This window comes from Podarcis muralis, chromosome 15 (assembly GCF_964188315.1).
Source record: "Podarcis muralis chromosome 15, rPodMur119.hap1.1, whole genome shotgun sequence".
Lineage (NCBI taxonomy): Eukaryota > Metazoa > Chordata > Lepidosauria > Squamata > Lacertidae > Podarcis > Podarcis muralis.
Window position 1 is genome coordinate 28,275,576 of NC_135669.1, and position 27,799 is coordinate 28,303,374.

A 27,799-nucleotide genomic window follows, 5' to 3' on the forward strand; every position below is an offset into this window, starting at 1 on the left:
ATTCATAATTAAAACCACGCTTAAGATTTTGCATAATAGTTCTCATGCAGCTGCTAGATTTATCTAGCGGGATTTTTGAAGGATAGCCCACAAACTCGAGGTGGTTGCATTTTGGCTTAGCCTAATAAAAAATATCAATAGCTTAAAGCCACATCTCCACATTCAGATACCACAGAGAAACTATATATGAAGCGGAAGACACTCTGCAAATTTACCACATATTTAAGAATGAAGGATATCTGCTGTAGTTCCTACAGAATACAGTACATAAGACCTTAGCTATACTACCACTATACAGTGGTACCTCGCGTTACAGACGCTTGAGGTTACAGATGCTTCAGGTTACATACTCCGCTAACCCAGAAATAGTACCTCAGGTTAAGAACTTTGCTTCAGGATGAGAACAGAAATCGTGCTCCGGCGGCGCAGCGGCAGCAGGAGGCCCCATTAGCTAAAGTGGTACCTCAGGTTAATAACAGTTTCAGGTTAAGAACGGACCTCCGGAACGAATTAAGTTCTAAACCCGAGGTACCACTGTACTGCCACTATTTAACATGTTAGAACCAGCAGCTTATCAGCTGTTTTTGTAATTTAATACCTGTTGAGAAGGCTCAGAATCAGTATTAGAACCAGTATGGGTGATTCTTAGATTAATGAACTCTTACCTTCACAATTGTTTCCTATAAAACCAACCATTTTGTTTGTGTGACTGTTTGCAGCTTTCATTGATACAAGGTAGGCTTTGCCATTCTGGAAGTTTCACCTTGAGTGTCAAATAGCAATTATTTAATGACTGCTTCTGGCTTTGAAAGAATACATTTTGTCTGTTTTATTCTTCCCTGTGTTGGAGTTGCACAGTTGGAATAAACAAAATGCTTCCCCATCCACCCCACACTTTTTACTTTCCTTTGAAATGTAATTTGCTATTCAGAGATCAATTCTAACAGTGTGGACATGATTGTCATACAGATGGGTTGCTATAGAACCATGAAAGGAGTTGGTAGGAGAAAAGGATTGTTTGTACTTGCTTCTCTATGGAGACTGGTTTGTTTGGAGCAGACTTCCGGTTCCTATACAACTGCTTGTAAGGAAAGGAGTGCAGTTTCTTCCTGACAGAGGTTGCGTCCAGTCTGGCTCTTTCTGGCAAAATAGCAATGATTGCATATCAGTTGGGATAATTAGTGGATTTGATGCACTTGTGTAACAAACCCACTTACAAGAACATCTAGAATTTTGTGGCATGTGATGGAAAGGATACTGAAAAGTGTGGGATAACAATTGTTTCATGCAATGTTGTAAAACTTCCTTGCAAAGAAATCTGACTGAGTGTTCAATAAACATCATATAACCTCCCCACCAACTTTGTGTAAACAAACTACGGTGAATGCTCAATAAACAAATCATCTAGAAGCAACCAGAATGAGTCTGGATGAAGCACAATTTGACACTTGAGACACTAAGTTTGTTTGGGAATGCGAGGTTGGGCGGCAGAGGAAGGACAATAGCTGCTTACCATCTCTTGCAATCAAAATAGATTAACTGACGCTGCCTCGATAGCTGCCTGAATATACCATCACATGTTTTGTAGCATAACATCATGAATAGCCTCTGTAGATACAGTCTACAGGCCTACATGGTGAACTATATTTCTACATGAAGTTTTCTAGGCCACCCCCTGTTTTCAAGAAATAGGACAAACTGCTCCTGAAGCTTTTACAGGCGGCCTTTAGTTTAGTTTAGTATGAGGGGGAACCCCTCCCCCCCACTAAGCATGAGACAATGTAAGCCTTTTTTCTTTTGTCTAGGAACTCTCTCAGTTGTGGTCTTAAGCTGGAAAATGAGTCTAAAAACATGTCTCTGTTTGACAACTTTCCCCCTAACTACAAAAGCAAAAAACAAACAAAAGCCCTACTTCATTGTTAATGGTTTGACCATTTTTCTTTGCAAAAATAACAAAGTAATGCAATTAACCACACTTCTCCTTTCAGCTCCCCCTCCCTAGTCTCTCTTCCCCACCCCTGGCAATCCCCATACATCCTAACCTACCAACTTTTAAGACTAAAATTCACCTTCAGATTCCTAACCAGGCCCGTGCAGAGCTTATTTTATGCCGGGGCAGGAGTCTCATTCTTGGCATGATAGCGTAAGTCTGGCAGGACCGTAGCGGGGCCCCCCCTCTTAACCTTCTGAGGTCCAGGGCAAGTATACCCAACTGCCCTCCCCCTATAGGCCTGCTCCTAATAATATGGAAAAGGCTCATACTGTTCAGGAAAGTTCCTGACCCTCCTGTGAGGCTTTGTGAGGACAGTAGGAGCCTAAAGAGAGGGCAGGATAAATCCTTGCATAAGTGGTCTTCCAGCTATATGGGCATTTTAAAATAAGAATCAAAAGTAAAAGGGATTCCATTTTATCAGTGCACTGCATCAAAAGCTTTCTCAAAGCAAGTCATATATGGCTATTAAATGGTACACATTCTCTGAATATAGTTGCCCATATGTATTCCAACCTTGCATCCTGCTGTCTTCAAGAAGGGAGTAACATGGAAGCCCGATTTGCTTTATATCTTCTCGTTGTTTTAAATTAAACATCATAAAACATATTTAAGCATTTGTGTTGGCTTTGAATCAGCCAGTTTGCCTTTCTCAATGAGTGAGTTCATGTATTAAATTGGAATCTGTACAAATTACTGTTAATTATAATCAAGGCAAGGCGAAGCCTAAACTAGGTCACATGTCTTATCAAATAAAACATACTGAGACAATATTTTATTTGCTTGGTTGGGTTTGAAAGATTATACTGAGGTGTTTCAGCTGCTGCTATTCAAAGACAGTTTTAATTTAGCTTCAAAACATATTTTCTCTTGTGAATCATAGTGAGTCTGTACTCTTGGGATGGCAAGCTTATTTTCATCTAAAAATCAAGGTTTGTGTTGAACTGTGAAGCAACCATCCACATTCTTTGTCATAAACTTTCACCTGCCATGCCAATTTGGTCATAAGGACTGTTTTCCAAACCTCCTTGCAGTACTGAATTGTATCCAAGTGTGCACAAGTATTTAATGGAGTGTTTGTGACCTATGTGTTTTATTATTAAACACTAGCAAGCATGTCCATTGATATATATATATATATATATATATATATATATATATGAAGCAGTGGTGTTTCTGTTTTTAATTGGGTTTTTAAAAAGCTAACACCAACTCTCTTGAAGGTGCTGCCACTCTTCTGTACAAGAGCTGAGAACAGGGGATTAGCCCAATGCTGTTAAAATAGAAGAAGAAATGTGCAGGAAACCCACCATTACAGCATCATGCAAGAAAAATCAGGAGCAAGAAAAAACTGATTTGTTTTTCATCTATGTGGCAGGACATTGATTATTTGGCAACATTTGCCCTCTTAGTAATCTGTTCTCCAGGCTAAACATACAACATTTCTACATAATAATTTATTTCCAGACACCTCAGCATCTTTGTTGCTCTTTTGTGCACAAGATTCAGTTAGTTGATTTCCTTCATCATAACTGAGTACGGTCCATACTCTTAACAATTTAATTTTGGGGGAGCAAAATGCATGCTTGGCAATAAATCAGTGGTTGAGAACCTAGGTCTGTTCTAGATGATCTCTTGAGTATTCATTCTGATTTGTTTGTGCCAAGGTTCTATGACAACCATTTATTTATTGAGCATTTATCTTAATTATTTTTTTTGCATGGAGGTTATACAACTTTTCACCAGCTGATCCTTATCCCACACTTTCTTGTGCATTTGGCCTGCCAGATGTTGCTTTACTACAGTTCCTATCACTCCTGACCACTGGCCATGCTGGCTGGGGCTGATGGGAGTTGTGGTTCAGCAACATCTGAAGGGCCAAAAGTTCCCTACCCCTACTCTAGTGCATTTCCCCTTTCACTTTCCATACAGCAAAAACTCAGATTGTTTTAAAAAGCAGATTTGTTGAGAGAGAGTGAGAGAGACCTTGAATGCACTTTAATTTAACCTAAATTTGCTAATATGCAAATAAATCCCTCTCACAAAATAGTGATAGTTGATCTTAGTTTGTAGCTGACCAGCTTCAAAATAGCAGTGAGGTGGAATGAGCATAATTTGCAGAGTAATAATGGTGGCTCGGTGCCTAATTCTTCATCCACCCCCAGCCTTCCTCCTGAGATGCCTTCTCCATATACTCCCCCCAATGATGTGGCACTATATTCATAGCACTCAGTGGAAAAAACAGGTGGCTGAAGGGATAAGTGGGCAGGGGCTTATGCAGTGCAAAACATGCCAGAACAATATGCCCTACTGGATTGAAAAAAATACATTTCTAGTTCAGAATCCTGTTTTTCACATTGGCCCACCAGATGCCTCTGGGAGGTTCATGAGCAGGGCATGGAGGCTTCAGCTCTCATCTGCTGTTGTTCCTAGCAGCTGGTACCCAGAGGCATGTTGCATCTGATCCTAGAGGTTGCACATAGGCATCATGATTAGTAGCTGTTGATGGCCTTATTCTACATGAATTTCTCAACTTTCCTTTAATTCCATCTAAGTTTGTGGCCAACACCACATCTTGTGGCAGTGAATTCCTTTGTTTTGGTATGTGTTGTGCATTCCTGCATCTCCTGCTATTTAGCTTCACATCCTCCACTACCACACAGGATCTGTTTAATACTGAGCCACTTTTGCAAAGTGACCCAGCTCCACTATCAACGTACTAGTTTATACTTTATAACTAAAGAAGTTGCTGTTTATAATGTTAATTCATTTTCACTACTTCCTTGGTTGTAGATTTCTACACCCTTGGTCTCAGAAAACATGGAGCATTTCCGTGTTTATTAAACAAATAAATTAGCCAAATAACAAGTTTGTTTTTGCCACAAAAAGCAATTGTAGAACTAGAAGAGCACTGTGTTGGGCTAGGTCAGGCCACATTGTATTGATTTCATGAAGAATTAAAAAACTGCCTGGTTTATACCAATAGCATATTTTAAGCAGTGGTAACAGCAATCATATAGAGCCACATGAGAACCAGTAAATTAGCTGTAGGGAACTGCTTTTCTTATTTATTGTTACAATATGTAAGGGTGTTAGAGTGGATAAAACTAATTACTGTTTTCTGTTTATTCGGTAACTCATTTGAAGAATCTAGCTTTCTTTATTCTGTGTATAGCTGCAGTTTCAAAGGATTGCCATGCATTTGTAGAAAGAAGGAAACTGCCTCAGAATGAAGTTCTCTGCGTAGCGTTTTAAACATGTCAACCCTAGTCCCTTAGGAATGAGTCCAAAATATAAAATACAATGCTTATGTTACTTGTTCAAGTTAACACCAGTTACATTGGATTATCACCTGGATTGTAGTAAAAAAAGAAAGAGAAAAATGTGTATTAAAATAAAAGAACGGGGAAGAGAGCCTATTGAAATTACTGGCCCCAGTTTGTGTATGAACATTTCCTGCAAATGTGCAGCTTATTTATATATGGCACTCTTCTAGAACATGAAAGGTCAGGATGCATTTTTTGTTTACTTTCACATATTTCATTCTCATTTGGACATGTGAAACAGACTAGTATGTGCACATATGCACTGGGGGACATTGCAGCCAGTCATTTAGATCCTTAGCTGATAGTTAGGGCTAGAACCTGCAGTCCCAGTGCAAATGAGTGTGAGGTCTTCTAGTCTTGGCTGCCTTTCAGTGATATTTTATCCATTAGTTAAGTGAGGTTCCTGCTTTACATGTAGAAGGTCCCAGTTTCAATCCCCATCATCTCCAGGTGGAGCTGAGAGTTTCCACTGTCTGAAACCCTGGCTAGCCACGGCTATTCAGTGTTGACTATCACCAGCAAGATGCGATTGTCACCAACTAGGGATGAGTTTTACAAGGCAACAGACGAATGCATAAGGCTGCCAATGGCTACTAGTTAGGGTAGCTTTATGCTTCCTCCAGGATACCAAAGGACCACTTTCATTGGGTGTAATATTTCCAGATAGTTTGGTGAACTGGAACAGAAGCGACAAGTAGGAAAGCAAAAAGTACTGTTCACCTAGAATTAAAAAATGTGGCTATGCTAAGTTTAGTATGTTGCCAGGTTTCTGTGTATGTTTGCTCTTAGGATTTGGGTAGATGTTGACTTTAAGTCAGTGGGACTTTACTGTTCTTCCTGAAAAACCACAGGCCTCCTTTTTGTAGGTTTCATTTGGGAAGATTTCTAGCTAGGTATGAGATCTGATTTCTTCAGCCTAGCTATCATAATCTCATTATCCAAATCACTACTTTTAATAATACATTTCTTGTAGCAATAAATTTAGCCCTGTCCCATGGTGTGCTGACACGTTCAGCATCTCATTAGTCACACAGCATATGATTCAATATACTTTCCTCCCTCCCTCCCTCCCTCCCTCCCTCCCTCCCTCTCTCTCTCTCTCTCTCTCTCTCTCTCTCTCTCTCTCTCTCTCACACACACACACACACACACACACACATTCATTCTGCATGCGATGACAGCTTTTCTGTTAATTTTTGTTTCCAGAATATTTATGTATGCTGGGCTCTAAATGTGTGTACAATGTGAGAAATTCTGTGTGTGAAAAAATCAGAATTTGACATAAGGTATTCCAGGGCGTAGCAATCTGCACCATCCAGCTGAGTGAAACTGTGAGCAGAAGAATCTCCAAATATGGGATTTAAGTCATACCTATGCAGTATAAGGTTGCATGTTGAAGTCTTCAATAAGGCAGGCATTGAGTCGGAATGATAAAGGGGCTTGAATCTTGTGCTGTATTGGTTGTTGGAGCCTTGATCTCTCTCATTGTGACGTGGTATGACGCCCCCACATCGTTCTGTAAGTCCCATAACCATCAAATACCTGGGGGCTACTTTGGGGAGAAGGGTGGTTTGTAGATTGAAGTGATTGTGGAGGTAATAATAATAATAATAATAAGAAGAAGAAGAAGAAGAAGAAGAAGAAGTCCCCTCCCCCATTTCATTCTCATAACCATCCCATTTGGTAAGTTTGACTGAGAGATAGTGACAGTCCTGAGGTCACTCAGTGAGCTTCTTGAAATTGGTTCTCTCCAGTCCTAGCACAGCACTTGAACTCAGGGATGGGGAACCTGTCACCCTCCAGATGTTTCCTGGACTACAGCTGCCATCATCACTGACAGTTGGCCAGAGAAATGACAGGAAACGTGAACAGAGGAGTCAACGTGCCACTGAGCCTAATCTTCTTTTATACCTGAAGTAAAATGTCATTTTTATTTATTTATAAAAATATGAAGTTGAAAAAATTATATTTGGCAATGGTATTTAAGCTTCTGCTGTTTTTGTTCCCTCTGCGAGGGAAGGTTATATGCAAACATGAATGCCAGCATTTGCTTCTTGAAAGGGCAAAGGCTGTGGCATTGGAAGAACCTGAAGTAAGCAGGCTGTGCCTCCTTGAAGGCATGACGGATGGACGGATGGGCACGCACAGCCTCACACAGCAAAAGTCATTGTTCAGTGTATTTTGTTTGAAGAACAGCCAAATCCGGAAATAGTCATCTAGTCAGTGTCAGCTTCACAATTGGTTTCCACATATGTAGGAAAAGTGTGAGAGCGGAATGCCAGAAAATCTGTCTATTTCTCCCAACCACTTCATGGTGGGTGAAAAACAGAAAGCTTATAGTTTAAATAAGATGCCAGCTTCAGATTGTGCATTGTAATGGAGTTTTTGGAGATTTTCTGCTTGGTTGGAAAATGTGTTAGTTGGGCCAGCCCTAAAATGTCTTACATGAGGCAAATTGTATATTGCAAAATCTTCAGTAATTTCTACCTTTCTGAGAGCCTTTTTATTAAATAAAAATATCACTGGTCTTTGAAGGAAATACCTATTTTTTTATATTTTCAGTCCCTAAACACCACAAACAAAATGTCCTCTGTTTGACCAATGTGCCCTTAATTAGCAGCAGCTTCTATTAACACCCCTCACCCCTTATGTTTGTTATGTACTTGTGTTGCTACCACTCATTTCTGTACAAGCTTGTTTCAGATGGGAATGTGCCTTAAAACTTTATCTAATTTATAGTAAACAAAGCTTCAGGTTTTTGTTTTTTAAGTTTCCAACTTTGTTGATTATCCACTTTGCTTAGTGTGAGGTTCTGTCTCATTTTGATTTTGATTTCATTAATTACGTGACCTTGGGAATATTTTGCTCCCTTTGGGCCATATCTATACTTCATTTTTGCCCACCTCCAGAAGTCTTGTATTAGCAAGTAATAGATATCCAAAATAATCTGTTTTTTTTTATATAAGATTGTGCTTCACAGTAAGCTATAGTTAATGGTTTACTGCAAATGTGCTGATCTGGGCTGTCTTACTTCTCCGCACTGCTGGTGCATGAGGGAACCAAACCATGATCCTTGCCTCTTATGTTATGTCTGAACTAGGAATTGTGGTCTGTTTTGCTAAAACCACAATGGGTAAGCAGAAAACAAATATTGGCTTATTCTGAGGTTCTATTCAGCTAAGTTGTACTCTGACTAGACCCACTGAAATGTCCATTCATTTCAGTGGGCCTGCTCTGAGTAGAATTAGCATTGGCTAACCCATGGTTTGTTTGGAGTGGAACAAAACATGATCCTTGGTTTGGATGTATCAGTATCCCCATTGATCATGGTTGGTTTCTCCATAGCACTAAAAATGAAGAAGTTAAGCAGGTCTGATTGGCTCCTGTGTGGTAAGCACAGGTTTGTTATGGAAATGCAGACTTTGTCACTGAAAATGTGGCGGCTTTTTTAAAAGGAAAGAAGTTTATTTTCCTGTGCTCTGAATTCTGTGTAAGAATTGGTACATATGGCTCCTTCGAGGAAATAATTGCCATTGAGGTCAAACACTGCAAAGCAGTAAATAACTTATGAAGGTGATTGATGACTTAGGCGTCTGATGATGACAAAAACCTTTTATTGTGAGTAATGCTGTAGGTATAATTCTTATGCTGCAAGACCAGAGAACTGGAAACATGCATCATCTGTCTTGGAAGGGAAGGGTGTTGAATATATTGCTAACACTTGCTTAGCATTTTCACTGTTTTCATTTTGGAGTTTGACTTTGAGGCTTAAACATGATGTTCAGGAGCAGGGGGTGGGCAGCTGAAATTGTTCAGGTGGCCACTGGTTGCAGCTCAGCTACTAAACTATTCTGATAATAATTTGGGCTTGGCCTTATCCCTGAACTTGTTTCCAGTGTTAGGGTTCATTCCTAGACCACATGACATCATAAAAACAATTCTATGATTCTGTATGTCTTTGAACACTGGCAATAGGGCCACTCCTAGTTTAAGAAGAACACACAAGCCTGGAGGGTATGACTTCCACAGTAGATGGAGTCCAGAGATCTGTTGCTTTAGAAATGTGGCACTGAAATTAACCATATTAAGGCTGCAGTCATATGTAAACTTACTGGGAGTAAAAGCCTTTGCACACACAAAACCCGCAGTTCCCAGACTGTTCTGCTACTGCGGCTCATCCATTCAGTTGAGCCTTGTGTTTCACTACAGCTTTTTTGATATTGGCTTGGAAATCTGTGTAGGTCAGCAGTCCGTAGTCTTTTTGGCCTTACAAAAAAGCAGGTCAGCTACCCAAAATGAGCAACACCCCCCACCGCCAAAAAACTGCAACCTCATTTTTGCTGGAAAATATATATATTAAAGATTGGAAAGTGTAGGAGACCTTGACAAGTGCTAATGGGAGTGTCTGATCTACTGTGATGGCAATTGGGAACCCCAGATATAGGGACATGTATTGCTCTCAATATTTATATACTGCTGAATTTTGTATACATGATCCCCAATCTTCCTTCCCATCTGAATTAAGGAATTTAATCTATGTGGTGATCTTAAGGGTTTGCCCAACCAGCCGAGTTTGTCTGCCTGTTAAGCAAAAATGTCTGTATAATACAGAAGTATTCTAGATGGGTGTGAAATGAGTTCTTAAACATGGTGCTATTATTTGTGACTGTGTTGAAACCAGGTAAGAATACATTTTTAGATTTAATGAAGTGTCAAAACACCCCTAGACTCATCCTTTTCCTGGAAAAAACCACAAAACCACAAAAATTGGCTTATTTCTATCAGAACTTCTAATTGAGTGTTCATGCCATCATGATTTGGTGCTCTTTCGTTTTGTTACTAATCCTGTATTGCTGTTTAGTCAACTAAGGCTAACATCCTGTTAAAGAATAAATAGTATCAACTGACCCTCTACCTTTTCCATCTCAGGGTTGTCCCTTTATAACAAAATACAGTGCAAGAGTAGTCCTGCTTTGGAACTGCAACCCTTTTATAGTTGGCATCTGTGACAAATTTTTAAAGTCTATTTCCTGCAGACATCAGTAGCAAAGCTACCTTTTATTTTAATTTTTTTGGAGAAGAATGATGATATGCCTATAATCTGTTTTGGTGATCAGGGAATTTACTTTAGAATCCTACAGACCTGAAGAAAATATCACTAATGCAAATAGTTTTTATTGGAAGTTCTCATCCCCCCATGTTTATTTTTAGAGTAAACCCCATGAAAGCTAAATAATTGATGCAAGTTGTACTTGGCAGTCCTCAAGAGTGTTTTGCTTACTCTTCTTATGCAAGGTATTTTCATTGCTTGCAAAATGCTTTTTAGTCTTGGCCTCCCAATTTCAGTGATTATGGGTGTGTTAAAAATATATTTGTAGACAAGCCCATTGTGCAGCAGCCACTATTATATTTTGGATCCATGCCCCAAATGATTAAGGAAGGCAACATTTTTAAAATATTAGTTAAAATGTCAACTGTATTAAAGATAGTACTAAAAGAAACACCTGTTCATTCCTGCCTGCCAAATTCAGGTGCCACAACCCCTTTCTTCTATCTTTTTCCCCTGGAAAATGATAAAGTTGGAGGAACAGATGTCCAGGAGTCAGACAATGAGGGTACATCTCCAGGCTCAGCTCAAGGTATTTTTGTCACCCTAAGTAACACTTTGTGTTTAACTCTTCCACAACCCAAGTAACTTGGCATGTGCTGGACAGTGCAACAGAACAGAGTTCAAAAACCCCTCCTATTTTCTACCTTGTTACCTTTTCATACATGAGACAATTGTAACCTGTGAACCACTGCTGCCAACATTAATGCTCCCACAAACATGAGTTATGCAAACACAAATATGGATCATTGATTATTAATATGAATCACTGATCACATTATAAACTTGTATTGAATGGGTGGGTGAAATCTGCCCTCTTCCCATGTGTAACTACCATCTGAAAATATGATTGGGTGGTTAAAGGAGTGTGAGTAATCCCACATTAGGCAAGCTTGTGTATCTTAATAGCTAAGCTACAAATTGGGAAGTTCCTAGTTTTGAGTCTCACCTGTGTTATGAAGTCTCTTGGTAGTCTTAGACAAGAGATTCCCCTCAGCCTCAGTTAACAGAATTGCTACTAGATGATGCATATGAAGCACTCTGAAAACTTGAAAGTACAGTGCAAGTGTTAAATAGTATTAAGTTATTTTGAATGTGCATCTTTAACAATGGGTGAACACACTCTCTGCATTCCCAGCATTTAACCATATTCTAACTTATTTTAATATTGCATTTTTTAATTGCTGTAACCATCCTGGGACCTCATGGTGAAGGGTGGGAAAGAAATCTAATAAATGTTAATAGTGATTCAGACAATAAAAATGATTAAGAACCATGATAAGGAGGATGAAGCCTGATGCTGTGCATGTTTGCACATAGTAGGCTACACTGTGTTCAGAAGCTCCAGCCAGCATGGTTGATGTTATAGGAATTGTATTCCAACAACACCCGGAGGGCCAGAGGTTCACCATCCCTGTGATGGCAGCACAAAAAACTTTGCTGGGGAGAAATGGTAACCCCTATGTAGTAATTGAGTATTACCTGCTAGTCCTAAGGACACGTAACCTCTGGCATAGGTTGTCACCTCTTGTTTGCTGGTCCCAGTTGAAGAATTGGGCAGTTACAGCTGCACTCTTTTCACTACTGCAGTTACCTCTTCTCTATCCACCCTCTGTTTACTGCTACCAGCTCACATGCCCATCATTTGCAGCAGCTGCTGCTACTTGCTTGATGAGGTGTGACTTAATGAGGTAGTAGCTTTTGATTTTCCCCAGTGGTTGAGTTCCAAGTAGCACTTAGCGTATACACTTCCAGTATAGGGTGTAGCTGTGCATATGTGCAGCACAGCACTGGCTCCGCCTCCACAAGTTTCTGTATGATTTCTAGAGAAATCAACACCAAGAGACTCTTTCAATGTGTTGTTACTGCTGCTAAATATACTAGTACTGTTGTACCTTGGAAGCTGAACTTCTTGGCTCCCGAACAAATTGGCTCCAGAATGATCAAAACCCAGAAGTGAGTGTTCTGGTTTTTGAATGATTTTCAGAAGTCGAACATCCACCCTGGCTTCTGATTGACTGCAGGAAGCTCCTGTAGCCAATCGGAAGCTGCGCTTTGGTTTTCAAACGGTTCTGGGAGTCGAACACACTCCCGGAACGCATTCTGTTCAAAAACCAAGGTACCACTGTATATGACAGACTGGTTGAGCTGTTGTGTTTCCTAACTTCTGTTGCCTGGGCAAGGGAAAAAAATCTCTTACCATTTATGATTAGTTGATAATAATATTGGCAATAGTCTGCTATACAGATTCTACTTGATACTGACTGGGGTGAACCAAGTATTAAAATAATGTGCTTTTCCAGACCCCTAACAAGGATTTTTACCTATTTCTTTTGTGTAAACATTCAGTTCACCCTTTCTTCATCTGCCACCAAGAAGAATGCTTGAATAGCATTCTGCAAGTTTTTGTTCATTGTTTGAATTTAGGATGCAGAACTAATCTTGACCTACTTTGAGGCTTCTATAAGCGTCTCCTCAAATGAAAAGAAATGAAGTTCTTTTGGGAATTTCCCAGAAATGGCTATTGAGAAGACCTAGAATTCTACATGATCTTGCATAAGAGCATCTATTACTATGCTAATATCATGGACTTGCTTTTGTTGAAAGCTGTAGTCTGTTTCATCTATCCTGCAACTCATTTTGAGTGCCACTGTCTAAAAATCTGGAGATCCAGTCCTCCAGGTATCTTGACCTCTCAACTGACTAAAGCATACCATTTGATTTGGTGCTATGTCTTTTATATACTCCTGCCAACTTAGGCTGACATGTAAATGTTCGCTATCCTGTGAAACCTAGTATTGCCTCATTTGTATTCAGTACTAAGCCATTATGTGTGGTTAGCTAAAACATACTGTTCATGAGCTGCATGCTGGTGCATATAGCTCAGGTGCTCTTGCTTTGCTCTTCAGAGATTGTGGTTTGTTGCTTATTTCCTGATACTGGTTTGTTTGGCCATGATCCTAGGTTCAGATGATTTGTTTGTAAGCAATTTTAAACATGACCAAAAGCCTTTTAAAACCAGGTCCAAAATTAGATGACAACAATGTGCCACCAGCAAAAAGTAAGATATGAATTTTCTTCTTGCTAAGGTTTGGGGAGTTGCTGCCTGGGACATAAAGGATATTGTCCAGATTATCTAGATACAAGATAGACAGCAAGAAGTCAATAATACAGGGTACAGTTGTTGAAGCACCTGTTCATAAACTTAAAAGAAGAGTTCTGTTTTGAAGATGTTGCATCAAACATACCTGTCTCAAAGAACAAATGTAACCCAGGTGATTGAGGATAGAGTTGTCCAAGAGATTATGCTTGCATTTGAAGGACGTTTTCAGAATGCCAGATACACACCTGTGAAAGTAACATCTTTAGTCATAGTGTCTGGCTAGACCATATGGCAAATATTCTTTGGGAAACATATGTTGGATTAATAGTCAAAATTGATGGGTCTTTCACCTTAAATACACAATTCTATGCAAAATTACTTGTGGAAAGGCCCCGTTGATTCAGTGGGAATGCTTGTATCCTGGGGTGATTGGCAAACTTCCACGTGATTACAGCTTCTTCCTGCAATAAGTGGCTGTAAGGGAAACAGGTTTGCAGTAAACTCCTTCCTTATAAAACTAGCTAGGTATTTTCTAATATGAGAGTGTCTAGAATTAAAATATTCTGGCCTTTGGGCTCATAGCATTTTTCTTGTTAGAGCTTTGTGGTCTATTCGAGCAGTATTACACAACATACATAGTGTTGACTGCTTAGTACATTGTGTAGCTGTCAGCCTAAAAACTGTTGTACAACATGAACAAATGGTGAAGCTCATCTGGCTGTTATACTGAACAAGATCTATGTGCTTGATGACCCTTGCCTTCCCTATAACACTTTCACAAACTTCCAAGGCGAAACTTCCAGTAGGTTGTATTTTTTTCTGCCTCATCATGGGGATGAAACGACTCCCCTATGAAGAAAGGTTGCAGTGTTTGGGAATCATTAGTTTAGAAAAAGAAGCAAGTGAGAGGTGATAGGATAGAAGTTTATAAAGTTATGCAAGAAATACATGAAGAAAGCAGATAGTGAGAAGTTTTCCTCCCTCTCTCATAACACAAGAAATTGTGGACATCCATTGAAGCTGGAAGTTGGAAGTTTCGGGACAGATGAAGGAAAGTTCTTCATGCAACACATTGTCAAACTATGGAACTCGCTTCTGCAGGAGGCAGTGATGGCCACCTTGGATGGCTTGAAAAGAGGATCAGACAAATTCATGGAGGAGAGGGCTATCAATAGCTACTAGTTATGATGGCTACGCTCTACCTTCACAGTTGGAAGCAGCAATGCTTCTGAATACCAGTTGCTGGAAATTGTGGGAGGCGATAGTGCTCTTGTGCTGGAATTCTGCTTGCTGGTTTCCTACATGCATCTGGTTGGCCACTGTAGACTAGAAGGGCCACTGGCCTGATCTATCAGGCTACTCTTTTCGCTTTCGTGGTCTTAATATTCTCCATTTATTAACTATATTAATGGGTTATAATTGTTAAAGGTAAAGGGACCCCTGACCATTAGGTCCAGTTGTGACCGACTCTGGAGTTGCGCGCTCATCTCGCTCTAGAGGCTGGCGGAGCCGGCATTTGTCCGCAGACAGCTTCCGGGTCATGTGGCCAGCATGACTAAGCCACTTCAGGCGAACCAGAGCAGTGCACGGAAACGCCGTTTACCTTCCCGCCGGAGTGGTCCCTATTTACCTACTTGCACTTTGACGTGCTTTCGAACTGCTAGGTTGGCAGGAGCAGGGACCAAGCAACGGGAGCTCACCCCGTTGCGGGGATTCGAACCGCCGATCTTCTGATCGGCAAGTCCTAGGCTCTGTGGTTTAACCCACAGCGCCACCCGCATCCCTCCAATAATTGTTACTACACATTTAATATTTCTTTGACATATGCGGAAGTGCTATGGTAAGCACCATTCCAGGCCAGCTGATCGTGTGAACTCCCTGCCCCTGTTGAGGGGCCTGCATTTTATTTTATTGCTTTTAAAGTTTTTATGACACTACTGTGTTTGAGATCTGTTAAACCAGCTTAAATGCCAACTATGGCAGAAAGGCAGCATACAAATATTTTACAAACAACTATAACAGAACTTACTGAATGCTCACATCTTCATCCTTAAGAGGGGCATCTAAGATTGGTATCCTGCTATTACTACATCTGCACATTTTTGTAACTTACAGTCTGTGGGCTGCAAGTTGCTTTGAAGTCCATCACCTCCTATAGCTTATGTTGATTCATCAATTAAAGCTTGCAACCCAAGTTTTATACACTGCAGCAAATTCAAAAAGTGGCATAAACACGAAGGTGTCGGAGTGCATCATAAATATTAATAGTCTTTCCAGTGCAGCGTCAAACCTTTATAGGGGAAGAGCTGAATTTCAAAGAGATTAAGTGACCTGCTCAAGGTTAGGTTGCGAGCTGTGTGCAAATTCAATTCTAAATGTCTTATTCTAATTAGACACAATCTGCAGCTAGCCACAGGAAAGGTCCGCACCAGATGAATGCTTATTCCTACGGTGTCATTTTACAACGCAGAAAACAAACTCTCTGTGCCTCAGCTTGGAAAGGGTTACAGTTGAAATGCCTGTAGCAGCCTGAAGAAAATGTGAACCACTGAATGAAGAAAGAATAGGAACCTGGTGTTTGCAAGCTGGGTTGTTGTTTTTTTGTTGTTCTCTGATAGAATTATTACCAGAAATTGTTTGAGGAGGTTCTGTTAATTGCTAGCATTTTTGAACCTTACAGAGGGGGAAAGCAGCCTGTCTGTTGTATTATTGGGCAGGTGGGGGGAAGAAAAGAAGCAACTTTTGGTCCTTAGCCCTTTCCTCCTTGGATTCTCGTGCCTTTGCCTCCTCTCTGCTTCTGCAGTCTGTGCTTGTGTGTGCAACATGGAGGGAGGCATTGGAGCAGCTGCCGCTGCTGCTGCTTTTACCAATATCTATTCAGCAGCTTCTACTGCAGGGGCGATAAGGACTGAAGGCAATCTTGATGAATCCAAAAGGTCAGTACTATCAATAAATCACCCAGAGAAAGGGCTTTTTGAGGGATGTTTAAATTCACGTCTCATTTCAAACAAACAAACAAACATCAGATATGCTAACTGTTTCTAAGGAAAAATGTTTGTTCCATGTTTTATTTAAGCCAATAATTCGGTAATTAAATACAAGCCACAATATTAATAATCATGTAATTATTTCATAAATGCAGATTCCTTTTAATACATATAGGAGGAAGTTATTGGGATGGAACAAAACAATTGTCCTTCAGACACCTTTATTTAATTACGGTATATAGTCATATTAAAAAGTAGGCATAGTATAATCATGGCTTTCTGTCCTTCCCCCCATTTTAATTTTTGTGGTGATGTTTAACTATTTGTTGTCTGTGTAGAGTAATACTGCAATGTTATGTCTAAAATACACATAATATGACACACAGAATTTTGCTAAATTGGATTAAATACAATTCTTATGAGCTGAATTACAAGGAATTGTTCAGTGTTTGCATCTGCAATATATATATAGACTGCAGACTAAATTTAATACTGTAGTTCTTAAAAGCTAGTTTGAGTCCTGGTTGTTTAGTAAAAATTCTTGTGGAATGAACTAGTGCTGATAACTTTAGGGCAAATCACTTCCATTACCTTGGCCTCAGATTTATATTGCAGTTGATCTAAAATAATCCTGTTATTTAATTTCAGTTGGGATGTTCTTCTAGGCAAAGATGACATAATTTTTATGGAGTAGAGTTGTCATTAATACTGAAAACTTACCTTAATGGCAACAACTGCAACCTCCTACCTTTATGGTTTTTTAAAAAATATATATGGTTGTTTTGCAAGACCTACAGTTATTTATGAGCAGGAAGTAGGTGGTTCCAAGGTCTCCTATTTCAGTTTATATGCAGATATACAAAGTTCAGGTATTTCACCATGGGGACTCCACCCACCTGAAGGACTCAGTAGCTAGCTAATGAATTTAAATGGTCCAGAGTAGTTTCCCTAGAGACTTTTTCTGGTGGGTGGGGTGGGTAAGCTTGGAGTAGATGTCCCCTGCCCTGGCTCTCTTACAGGTAGGGCTGGTCCAAGACGTTTTGCTATCTGAGGCGCATATCAGAATTGTGCCCCTTTTCATTCCATATACAGAAGCTGACTGGATTGCCAGCTGAATCTGAACTGGTGATAAGACAGCCCTCTCCATTCCCTGTGTACAGCAAGACAGTTAAGTGGGGCCTGGGACAAGCTGCCCAACAGAATAGAATACTGGTGGCAGGGGGGTGGGTATGAGAAATAACTGCTGATGTTGTCCCTCCCTAATCTGCTGCCTGAAGTAATTACTTAACTTTGCCTAATGGCTGGCCTGGCCCTGTTTTACAGTGTTTCATTTACTGCTGCTCTTAGAAAACGTATGAATCAAAATGTTTCCCAGTGCTGGTATGCTTGTGCTCTTGAATGAACACTGATATTCTAAAACTCTTTGCTCTTACGCAAGTAAGAATGAAGGGCTTCTGTGAATGAAAACCACCTGGAGTTCAAATATCTGTGTTTACTGTGCAAATTGCCACCCAAGTATACATAAGCTGGTAATGATATGAAGAATAAAGATGGCATACTTTTATTGGTAAAAGAAATATGGTATTTAGTGTGTTTCTTTCTTTCTCTCTCTTCCCCACCCCCCATGCACTGCATATATCCAAGTATGTCCTTCACTCCCAATTCCCTTTACTTCTCTGGCCTTCTATTCTGCTTCAGAGGTGTGTGATGGCAACACTTACTCTAATAATCGCCAAAAGTAGATCTCAGCATTTTAAAACTCCTAAATAAGATTAAAGTGTGAGAGTGAATAAATTTTCTTTCCGTTAGCTGCAAGCTGTAATCAATTATTAGAGCTTTGTTGATCAACTGAGATATTACAGTTTACAGATTTTCAGTGACCTCAGCACAGATGGAAAAGTCCAATGCTGTGAGCTCTGAAGTTGAGCTGTTGCAAGTATTGGATGCAATTTATTCTGTCTTGGAACAGGTTATAGCCATGCCATTTACCCAAAGGCAGTATTTGGAGGGATGCGGGTAGCACTGTGGTCTAAACCACAGAGCGTAGGGCTTGCCGATCAGAAGGTCAGCAGTTCGAATCCCTGCAACGGGGTGAGGTCCTGTTGTTCAGTCCCAGCTCCTGCCCACCTAGCAGTTTGAAAGCTTGTCAAAGTGCAAGTAGATAAATAGGTACCACTCCGGCGGGAAGGTAAACAGTGTTTCCATGTGCTGCTCTGGTTCGCCAGAAGGGGCTTAGTCATGCTGGCCACATGACCCGGAAGCCGTCTGAGGACAAGCGCCAGCTCCCTCAGCTTATAGAGCAAGATGAGCGCCACAACCCCAGAGTCATTTGCGACAGGACCTAACGGACAGGGGTACCTTTACCTTTACCATCTATACCTCTTTAAGAGGCATTTAATAAACCATAGGGGGGGGGAAATACTTTAATACTGTTAGTATTATATTTTGGGAACTTAATTTTGAAAACTTGCATACTATGAGCTGGTTTCCACATCACAGTATATAAGACTTTGGCCTACTTGGACCATCCAATTATAAGGGCTCCTGGAGAGTGTTAATCTTTTATTCCATTCATTCTTGCAACAGGCCAGCAAGGTAGGGTTACTATTATTCCCATTTTGTAAAGTAGCAGTTAAAGACTAGAGAGAGGTTGATAAAGCCATCTAGTGCACTGATCTTCACCTGGAGGAATGGGACCCATTAGCGGGTCATGGTCTGATTCAAAGTGGGTTGCAACACGAACACTACCGCCATGCAGATATATGGTAGAAGGTTAAAAATTATGGTCCCCAAATCAATGTTTGGGTTAAAAGTGCAACCTGGGTCTGAAATGGTTGGCCATACCTGATATAGAGTGTACAGGTGAAGTTTGGACATGAACCTTGTTTTCTCACATCAAACCATGACATACTAAGACACCTCAGCTGTGAAAGGTAGTTAAGGAGATAGTAGTGTATATTGTCACTGAAATGCAAATGCTTATAGAGCCCCCAAACCACAAGGATTATTAGACCTTGTACTTTTATTCTAGCTAGTGCATAATCAGCTTTGTTTGTTGTGTCACAAATCATTTTTAAAGACACAAGGAATCTAGTTGACTTAATCATATCCTGCAGTAGTGAATTCCACAAGTCAGTTAAAGAGCTTGTAATTAAAGTGTTTGATCTTAAAGCTGCTCTTTTTGTTCATACCTTTTGAAATTGTAAATAGAAGCTATTTGGACTTGATTTACTATCTGTCTTAGATTCTCTAATTATTATTTAATGATTTCCATGACAGACAAAGTTTGCAGAATACAGTAGGCAGTTTCCCCTGCTTGGCAGAGCTTAGTGTGGAGCAGGCAAGATCAGACATGATAAAGCAGTTCAAGCAAGGGCATGGTGTGGATTGAGAAATGGGAAAGGAGAGCAGGATGGGAAAGATTTCAAAAGAAGGGTGAGGCTGTGAGCTCCAGTGTGCTTTGATGTGCATGGTGTGGCCTTCCAGGAAAATACATTGTAAGTCGGGTAGGCTGTCATTTAAATGGCCAGTGGGAAACTATTTAAAATTACTTAAATAGTTAACCTTTTGTGATTTCCTCATTAATACTAACTGGTTCCTAAAATCTAATAAACATATTGGAGTGTATCCAGTGCTAGTATGAATACAACTAGTGGACCTCTTGAAATTAATAGAGATGGCTAATTTAGCTCTATTAGTTTCAGTGGGTCTACTCTGAGTTGTCATTGGACACAGCCCACTAGCTTGCAGTTAGATAGATCAGACTGCAAATACTCAGAAATTCAGAAGGAAGGGCAGGATAGAATGTTAAACGTTTGTGCCATTTGGCTGGCAAAGCATAAAATATTCAGAATTTACTACAATAATGTACAACCTGCTGTGTCATATTTATAATGCTTGACCTCTAAAGTCACTTTCATCCATGGTTGTTTGTTTACATGGAAAAGGAAGGACCTCAGTTTATTTCAGAGAAGGTCATGAATGCAGTTTAAAGAGACTGCAAATAAGTGCTCAACATGTATAAATTAATTCAGAGTTCATTTTTAAATTACTTTTGTAGAGTGACACATAATGTTTAATTTGGATCTGAGCTATTTAAAATATTTTCTGCTAATTTGTGACCCGTATCCATATTCTTCATAAGATTTCTGGGCAGCATAGCATGGTTGATATACCAGTTTTAGTGTGAGTGTCTGAGGGCAGTTGGAGGATAGATGGTGGGGACAGGGGGTGGGTGGTGTGGGGGACTCCCTGGTCCTGAATGTGGCAGCTGTGCCCCTGAAGGACCATGTGCACAGCCTAGGAGTCATTTTGGACTCCCAGCTGTCCACGGAGGCACAGGTCAGTTCTGTATCCAGGGCACCTGTCTACCAGTTCCATCTGGCACACTGGCTGAGACCCTGCCTGCCTGCAGACTGTCTCACCAGAGTGGTACATGCTGGTTATCTCCCGCTTGGACTACTGCAATGAGCTCTGCATGGGGCTACCTTTGAAGGTGACCCTGAAACTACAACTAATCCAGAAAGTGGCAGCTAGACTGGAGACTGGGAGTGGCTGTTGGGACCAAATAACACCAGTTCCAATGGATCTTCACTGGCTCCCAGTATGTTTCCAAGCACAATTCAATGTGCCGGTACTGACCTTTAAAGCCCTAAATGGCCTCAGTCCAGTATACCTGCAGAAGCGTCTCCACCCCCTTCATTCAGCCCGGACACTGAGGTCTACCTCTGAGGGTCTTCTGGCGGTTCCCTCACTACGGGAAATGAAGTAACAGGGAACCAGGCAGAGGGCGATCTTGGCAGTAGCACCCTACCTGTGAAGTGCCCTCCCATCAGATGTCAAGGAGATAAAGAACTACACAACTTGTAGAAGATATCTGAAGGCAGCCCTGTATTGGGAAGTTTTTAACATTTGATGTTTTATTATGTTTTTATATTCTGCTGGAAGCAGTCCAGTAGCTGGGGAAACCCAGCCAGATGGGTGGGATATAAATAATAAAATTATTAGTATTAGTATTAATTTATTTAGGGAATGACAAGAGAACCCAAGCCAGAATCTAAATATTGGTTGACGTTGGTTCATGATTCTTGACAGCAATATTTTGATCTGGTAGCAGGATATGCAGATAGGAAAGTTTAATAATAATAAATAGAGAGCTAGAGGCATGCAGCCAAAGATTTAAGTTGACCATCTCAAATCAATATGTGACCTGAAGTAGCTTCTGGCAATTTCTGCACCTCTTTGCTAGTTCTCATTTCCAGTTTGTTTCGTCTCTGATGCTACCCCTTTGTCCATCTATTTTCCTTGGTCCTCTGGTGTGGACCACTTCTCATCCTCATTGATTAGATGCCTGGCCTCTCATGATTGTTGCCTATGGCCCTCATTTCATAAGGCATTCTGCACTGTGATATCAGAGCAACTTGGTCAATTATTGTCAGGAGCTTCATTGCAACCAGCACTACCACTGAAACTCTTGAATGTATTACAGTATAAGTTGCTGTATATATTACAGTACAAGTATTGGTAATGAACATTGTACATTTGATTCAAATGTTGTCTAAAAACAAATGTCTGTCGTTTTTGCTTGTATTCACCAGCTCCCACTTTGCAACCTTTCCAGTAAGACCTCCCTAAGAACTTCTGTCCAGAAACAGATGAACCAAACCCTTTCTCATGGGAAAGAATGGCAGAGGGCTTGGTGCACTGAGATGAGGCACAGTAGGTGCCCACCTCCAAGCAGCAAAACAGCCCCCTCTGGTTTGGCCGCTCTGAGGCAATCGCAGTGCATGAGTGACTTGAAGGATCTGTCTCATCTCTGAATGAATAGACAACCTCCAACTTTCTTGCCCACTTTGGAACTTTGGGAAAGGACTGTAGCTCAATTGGTAGGGCATCTGCTTTGGATATGGAAGGTACAAGTTCAATCCCTTGCATCCCCAGGTAGGGTCTGGAGAGACCCGTTCCTGAAACCCTCGAGAGCTGCTTCTAAGTTAGTGTACACAATACAGTGGTACCTCGGGTTAAGAACTTAATTCGTTCCGGAGGGCCGTTCTTAACCTGAAACTGTTCTTAACCTGAGGTACCACTTTAGCTAATGGGGCCTCCTGCTGCCACTGCGCTACCGACGCACGATTTCTGTTCTTATCCTGAAGCAAAGTTCTTAACCCGAGGTACTATTTCTGGGTTAGCGGAGTCTGTAACCTCAAGCATCTGTAACCTGAAGCGTCTGTAACCCGAGGTACCACTGTACTGAGCTAGATAGACCAATTGCCACAGTATAAGGCAGCTTTCTATGTTGTACTTGCCTCTACCGTTTCATAGTTGCAAGAAAGCCTATTTGCTCATAATGAGCACTGGAGGGCTGTAGCACAGTTGCCATGGTGAGTGTGGCAACCAAATCCTGAAGCCTGCTTGTAAGCAAGTATGGCACAACCAAAATGGATTTTCAGTGCCATCCTCAGCATTTGTGCCTATTTCTCACGATGAAATGTACTGGGGCTGTTTCTAGTGTGATTTCTGTATATTTTTAAATAATCATTTATAAAATAGCACATATTGTAGTAGCTAATATTAATTATAGCTAATATTGTAGTAGAAAAATAAAGAAGTGGTCTAACAATTTGAGGGACGTGTCACAAAGTAAATTTAAATTATTGCTGACCACGAGGTGAAAAGACATCTGTCAGGAATGGAAGGTCAGAGAAATGAAGTCACCTTTAAGACATGTTTTAAAGGGGAGACTATAATAGCATGATGTGTAGATGAGGAGATAGGCAGTTCTGACTCATAAGACAGGAATGGGGAGCCTCAGGCCACGGGAGCCTTATGTGGCCCCTCAGGCCTCTTCCGTAGGCCACATACCCCTCCTCCTCTGTAATAGTTTTTGCCTGACTTGAACTCTTATAATGGCTCTTACTTCCCTTGATGAACATAACAAGTCTGCTGGATCAGACCAATAACCCATCTAGTTCAGCATCCTTTTCTTACAGTGGCCACTCAGATAGAAGGCTGGAGGGGTGCATGTGTGTGAGTGTGTGTAGAAACTAGACTGCTCTGCAAAGGTAAAATTCACATTAATTGCTGCATCTACTGCATGTGGCCCCTGGGAGATTGCTCAGAAGGGCAATGCAGAACTTGTGTTGAAGAAGATTCCCCCACCCCTGTTGTAAGAAGAGGCCAAAGTGGGTCTGAACAAGGAAGTGAGGGATAAGGATGTCAGAATGATGGAGATAATAACGAGAAACGGGGAAGGGGAGATAGAGGGGGTGTGATCAGGCTCTAATTTGAAAATTCTATTTGCATTCAGGGTGGGATGGAAAAGCGTCAGTGTCATGAGCAGGAAATAAGAAGGTAAAATAAGAGGGAATTGATAATGAAAAAGTGGATGAAAATGTGCCGAATGTGCAGAATTAAAATAGAAAAAAAGCAGGAAGGTCAGAATGAGGAAGGCGGATAAAACAAATATTACAACAATCAACATGTAAAATAGCAGGTGCTTCAAACAAAGTTTTGGCAGTATCTGGACAAAGTCATAAGAATCTTAGATATGTACAGTGGTACCTCTGGTTACAAACTTAATTTGTTTTGGAGGTCCATTCTTAGCCTGAAACCGTTCTTAACCTGAGGTACCACTTTAGCTAATGGGGCCTCCCCCCGCCGCCGCACGATTTCTGTTCTCATCCTGGGGCAAAGTTCTTAACCCGAGGTACTCCTTCCGGGTTAGCGGAGTCTGTAACCCAAAGTGTTTGTAATCCAATGTGTTTGTAACCCCAGGTACCAATGTATATTATAGTGACAGAAATGACAAGATTTTGTAATAGAATTAGAGTAGCAAAAGAGTGGAGCATTTTATTTATTTATTTAACATAATTTATAGGCAGCTTATTCATAAAACCTAAGTGGTTTAAATAAAATGTAACAATATACATTAACTAGTATTTGGTTAAGTATTCTGTCATGGGCACATTAAAATTCAGATAAAAATTCTGGACATGGAAGACGGTCAAATAGATGCAGCTATAGCAGGAAGAAGGATGTAATGGGATATAGTCAACATAAAAATGGCACTTGAAACCAGGGGATTAAGTAAAAGTATAAATGGAAAATACAAATGGAAATAATAGGGCTAGGAATCACACATTTTCCACTGGAGTGGAAAGAATGGAGAATGGCGTGCTGTGAACAGATCTACAAAAAAAGAGTGAATGTTCTGATAAGAACAAGATCCCAAACTTGCAAGAAATTCAGTAAGACAAGAATGACTGACAGTATCAGAGTGCTGAAGATAGATTGAGCCAAACAAGAACAGAGAAACAATCTATTTTTTTTCCCAGCAGGGAGAATATAGCAAGAAATATAAACTAAAACAGTTTTTGCAGAATAATACAGATGACAGTTTGATAATCTAAGAAAAAAATGTGGTGGTGGTGTACTCAAGAAGGTAAAGAAAAATTGGGGAGTGGAGGCAGAAATGTGATGTTGATAGGACAAAAGAGCAGGCTGAAGAGTGAAATTTGAAAAGGCGCCAAGCCGTCTGTTTCAAATAAAAAGCCAGAGGCTGAAGATACTAAAACAAGGCAGTTTGATAAAAATAGGTCTTTTTGGTACACATTAGTTTTGACCATTAGTGAAATTATAACACAGAATGTTCAGTGGGATCCAGTCTTGGCTTTACGTAGGATATTTAATATATATCACAATTAGTGGAAAAGGATCTGTTAATACAAATGGGCCCACATGGAAACAGCACATTTCTGGAAATCCAGCAGGGATTTTTCAGGTCAAAGGCAAAACAGCATTACCTGAGAAGTTGACAAGCAGTTGTAAAATGAACCTGGTGAGAAATACAGCAGGATAAATTTAATTAAATATAGTTCACTTTTTGTGTTTGTAAATTGTCACAGAGAAGAAATGTATCCCCCAACTTCTCCGTACCTTTTTGGGAGGGATAATTGGATAACAATTTCTAATTTTTGTTGTGGCTGTGTTAAACAAATGCAGACACTACATGTATGTACTCCTTGTAGAGCTGACCCACCCAAATAATTTTTTTAAAAAAAATCAGTTTTCAAGTAAGAAACAAAGAGCCAAGTGAAATCTATTGTGTCCTGAAACTACATGTAAAATAACATCTCTTTATCTAGAATCACTGGTGCTTCTACTACATTTAAATGACAGATAGTCCTCCTCTACCACACCTCCACCTCAAGCCGTTGTATTGAATTATCTGGGCAGGGATTTCAATGTCTAGTCTAGCTGAGGAAAGTCTCTTCAGGTTTGCTCTTTCAACTTGGATGGGCTAATTTGTCTAATGTTTTGGTTATTCAGTAAACACTAGTAATGATAATACAGTAGTTACTCTTCTGTGCTTTGCTATTTTAGTAACAGATGTCATACATGAGAGAATAGTCTTCTTGTCTGTGCCTGAACTCTACCAATGATAGGTGGACCTCCTGGCACAACTTGTTCTAAAGCTACAGGGCAATAACAGAACCCATTGGCACCCCACCCTCCTTTCATGTAATGAATGGAATCATAGCAAGGCCTTTTCTTCAGGTCGTAAAAAAAAAAAGCATAAATAAAAATGGGAGGTTAATATGGGCCGAAACAGTAATGCAGATATCCTGACTACTCACCAGTCATGGCTTTAAAGTCTAACAAACTCCTTAAAATGGGATCAGTTGCATAAGAACATTCACTAGAAAAGCTGGCTCATCTTCCGTAGTATTTGTTTTTTTAATACTGTTAAAGGCCAAAGGGTTGCATTAGAATCCCTGAAGATAATGCATTGATGCTAGAAAGCTTCTTTAAGACAAGCATGAGGCAAATGAGAGCTGTCACACTTGCAGCAGTTTGACATCATTAAAAAATTGCTCATGATTCTGAACTGTGCTATAGTTGCAACAATACATGGAAGGCACTATATTGTCATGTTTTTACTTTTGGGCAGTTAAAGTTGTATTGCTGACTTTACGTGAAATGGGATTCCCAGTTACACTGTTTTCCATATGAATATTATCAGTAGTTAGACACACTTATCAGTTTAGAGCAAGCAAATTATATATTATTCACCAATATCTGTAAGCCGCTCTTTCTTTTATTTTTTTAAATGTATGTTTACCATTTTATTTAAATGATTTAATCATTTAAATGTTTATTCTTTTATTCAAACTGATTCACAATATTCATAAAAACCATTAGGACCAGTAATCACCAGCAACAATTATAACACCCAGATAAGCATAAAGCATAATTTCACTAATTACAGCAGCCAGAACCAACAATGAAAATCAATCAGTAAACAGCTGGGGGAAATAAAAATGGGAAAAATAAAAAGATATTTTAACTGTCTGTGAATGCATTCCATTGTTAGTGCTCTCCTGATCTCCATAGGGAGATCCACAAAGGGAGTGCCATAGCAGAAAAGGTCCTCTTCCAAACCCGGCTAATAGAACCACAGAAGGGACTCATCCAAAGATTGCAGTGACACGGGTGGATCTCTGATGTTGGCACGCAGGTGATTTTGGCAAGATGACGCTTCGGTGACCTTGATTGTCATAGTAGAAAGGAAAGTAGTCTCTGAACTAAATAAAGCCAAAAACATGTTTGTACTGTGCATTTTTCCAAAGAAAGCTAGGGCAATAATGTAGGCTCTCCATTTTAGTTAAGAGCCTACTTGAGGGACATATCTAACATTAGGGATAGTCTGGTAGGGGTATGTATCTATTTAGAATTAATTCAGCAGTACTCTTGTTGAAAGTTTGTATACTGACATGCAATCTCTTATCAGGCATGTTTACAGCAACTTTTGAACTTTCAAATACAGAGGAAAGGAAGAGTGTATCCTAACGAATATAATTATTATGATTTTCATTTTTCTTGCTGTCTTACATTTCCCCTACCCCACAACACCATTTATAGATAAGAATAATATTTTAATAACTTGGAGTTTCATTTCCACCAGCATGCTCTTGCATATTCCTTGCCCGCTCATGGTGTTTCATTGTGATTGACTTAAAATAGTTCTGCTTTCAATATAATGCTCTTTGCCTACAGCTTTGTCAGTGCTAAGTTAAAATCCATAATGAAAATGCAATTATTAATTCCACATGAAACAATAATTTCTAGTTCAGCTGCATGAAGTAGTGGTTTGTTACATTTTTTCATGCACACTTTAGTCCCATCCCCCACCTAGAATTCAATGTTCTTAGGTGTTCAATTACATATAAAATGCTGGCTCTTCAGTAACAAGTGCCATGGGGCCACATTTAAGATGACACTATTGCC

The 27,799-nt window shown here is 40.1% G+C and overlaps 1 protein-coding gene across 7 annotated transcripts in view; it reads left to right on the plus strand.

Annotated features, from left to right (window-relative positions):
* The window catches only part of ARHGAP32 (Rho GTPase activating protein 32), a 203,648-nt gene that overhangs the window by 43,827 nt on the left and 132,022 nt on the right, over positions 1–27,799 (plus strand). Inside the window, exon 1 of one of the 7 annotated variants that reach the window (XM_077919225.1) lies at positions 10,872–10,955. The exons of 5 other annotated variants lie outside the window; for them this stretch is intronic. Coding sequence is in view for 1 of the 2 variants with exons in the window: in XM_077919221.1 (XP_077775347.1) it covers positions 16,350–16,462 (113 nt within the window). In the remaining variant the exon portion in view is untranslated. Of the gene's footprint in view, positions 1–10,871; positions 10,956–16,349; positions 16,463–27,799 lie in introns of those variants that run through there. One more of the 7 variants, XM_077919221.1, reaches the window with a different exon arrangement.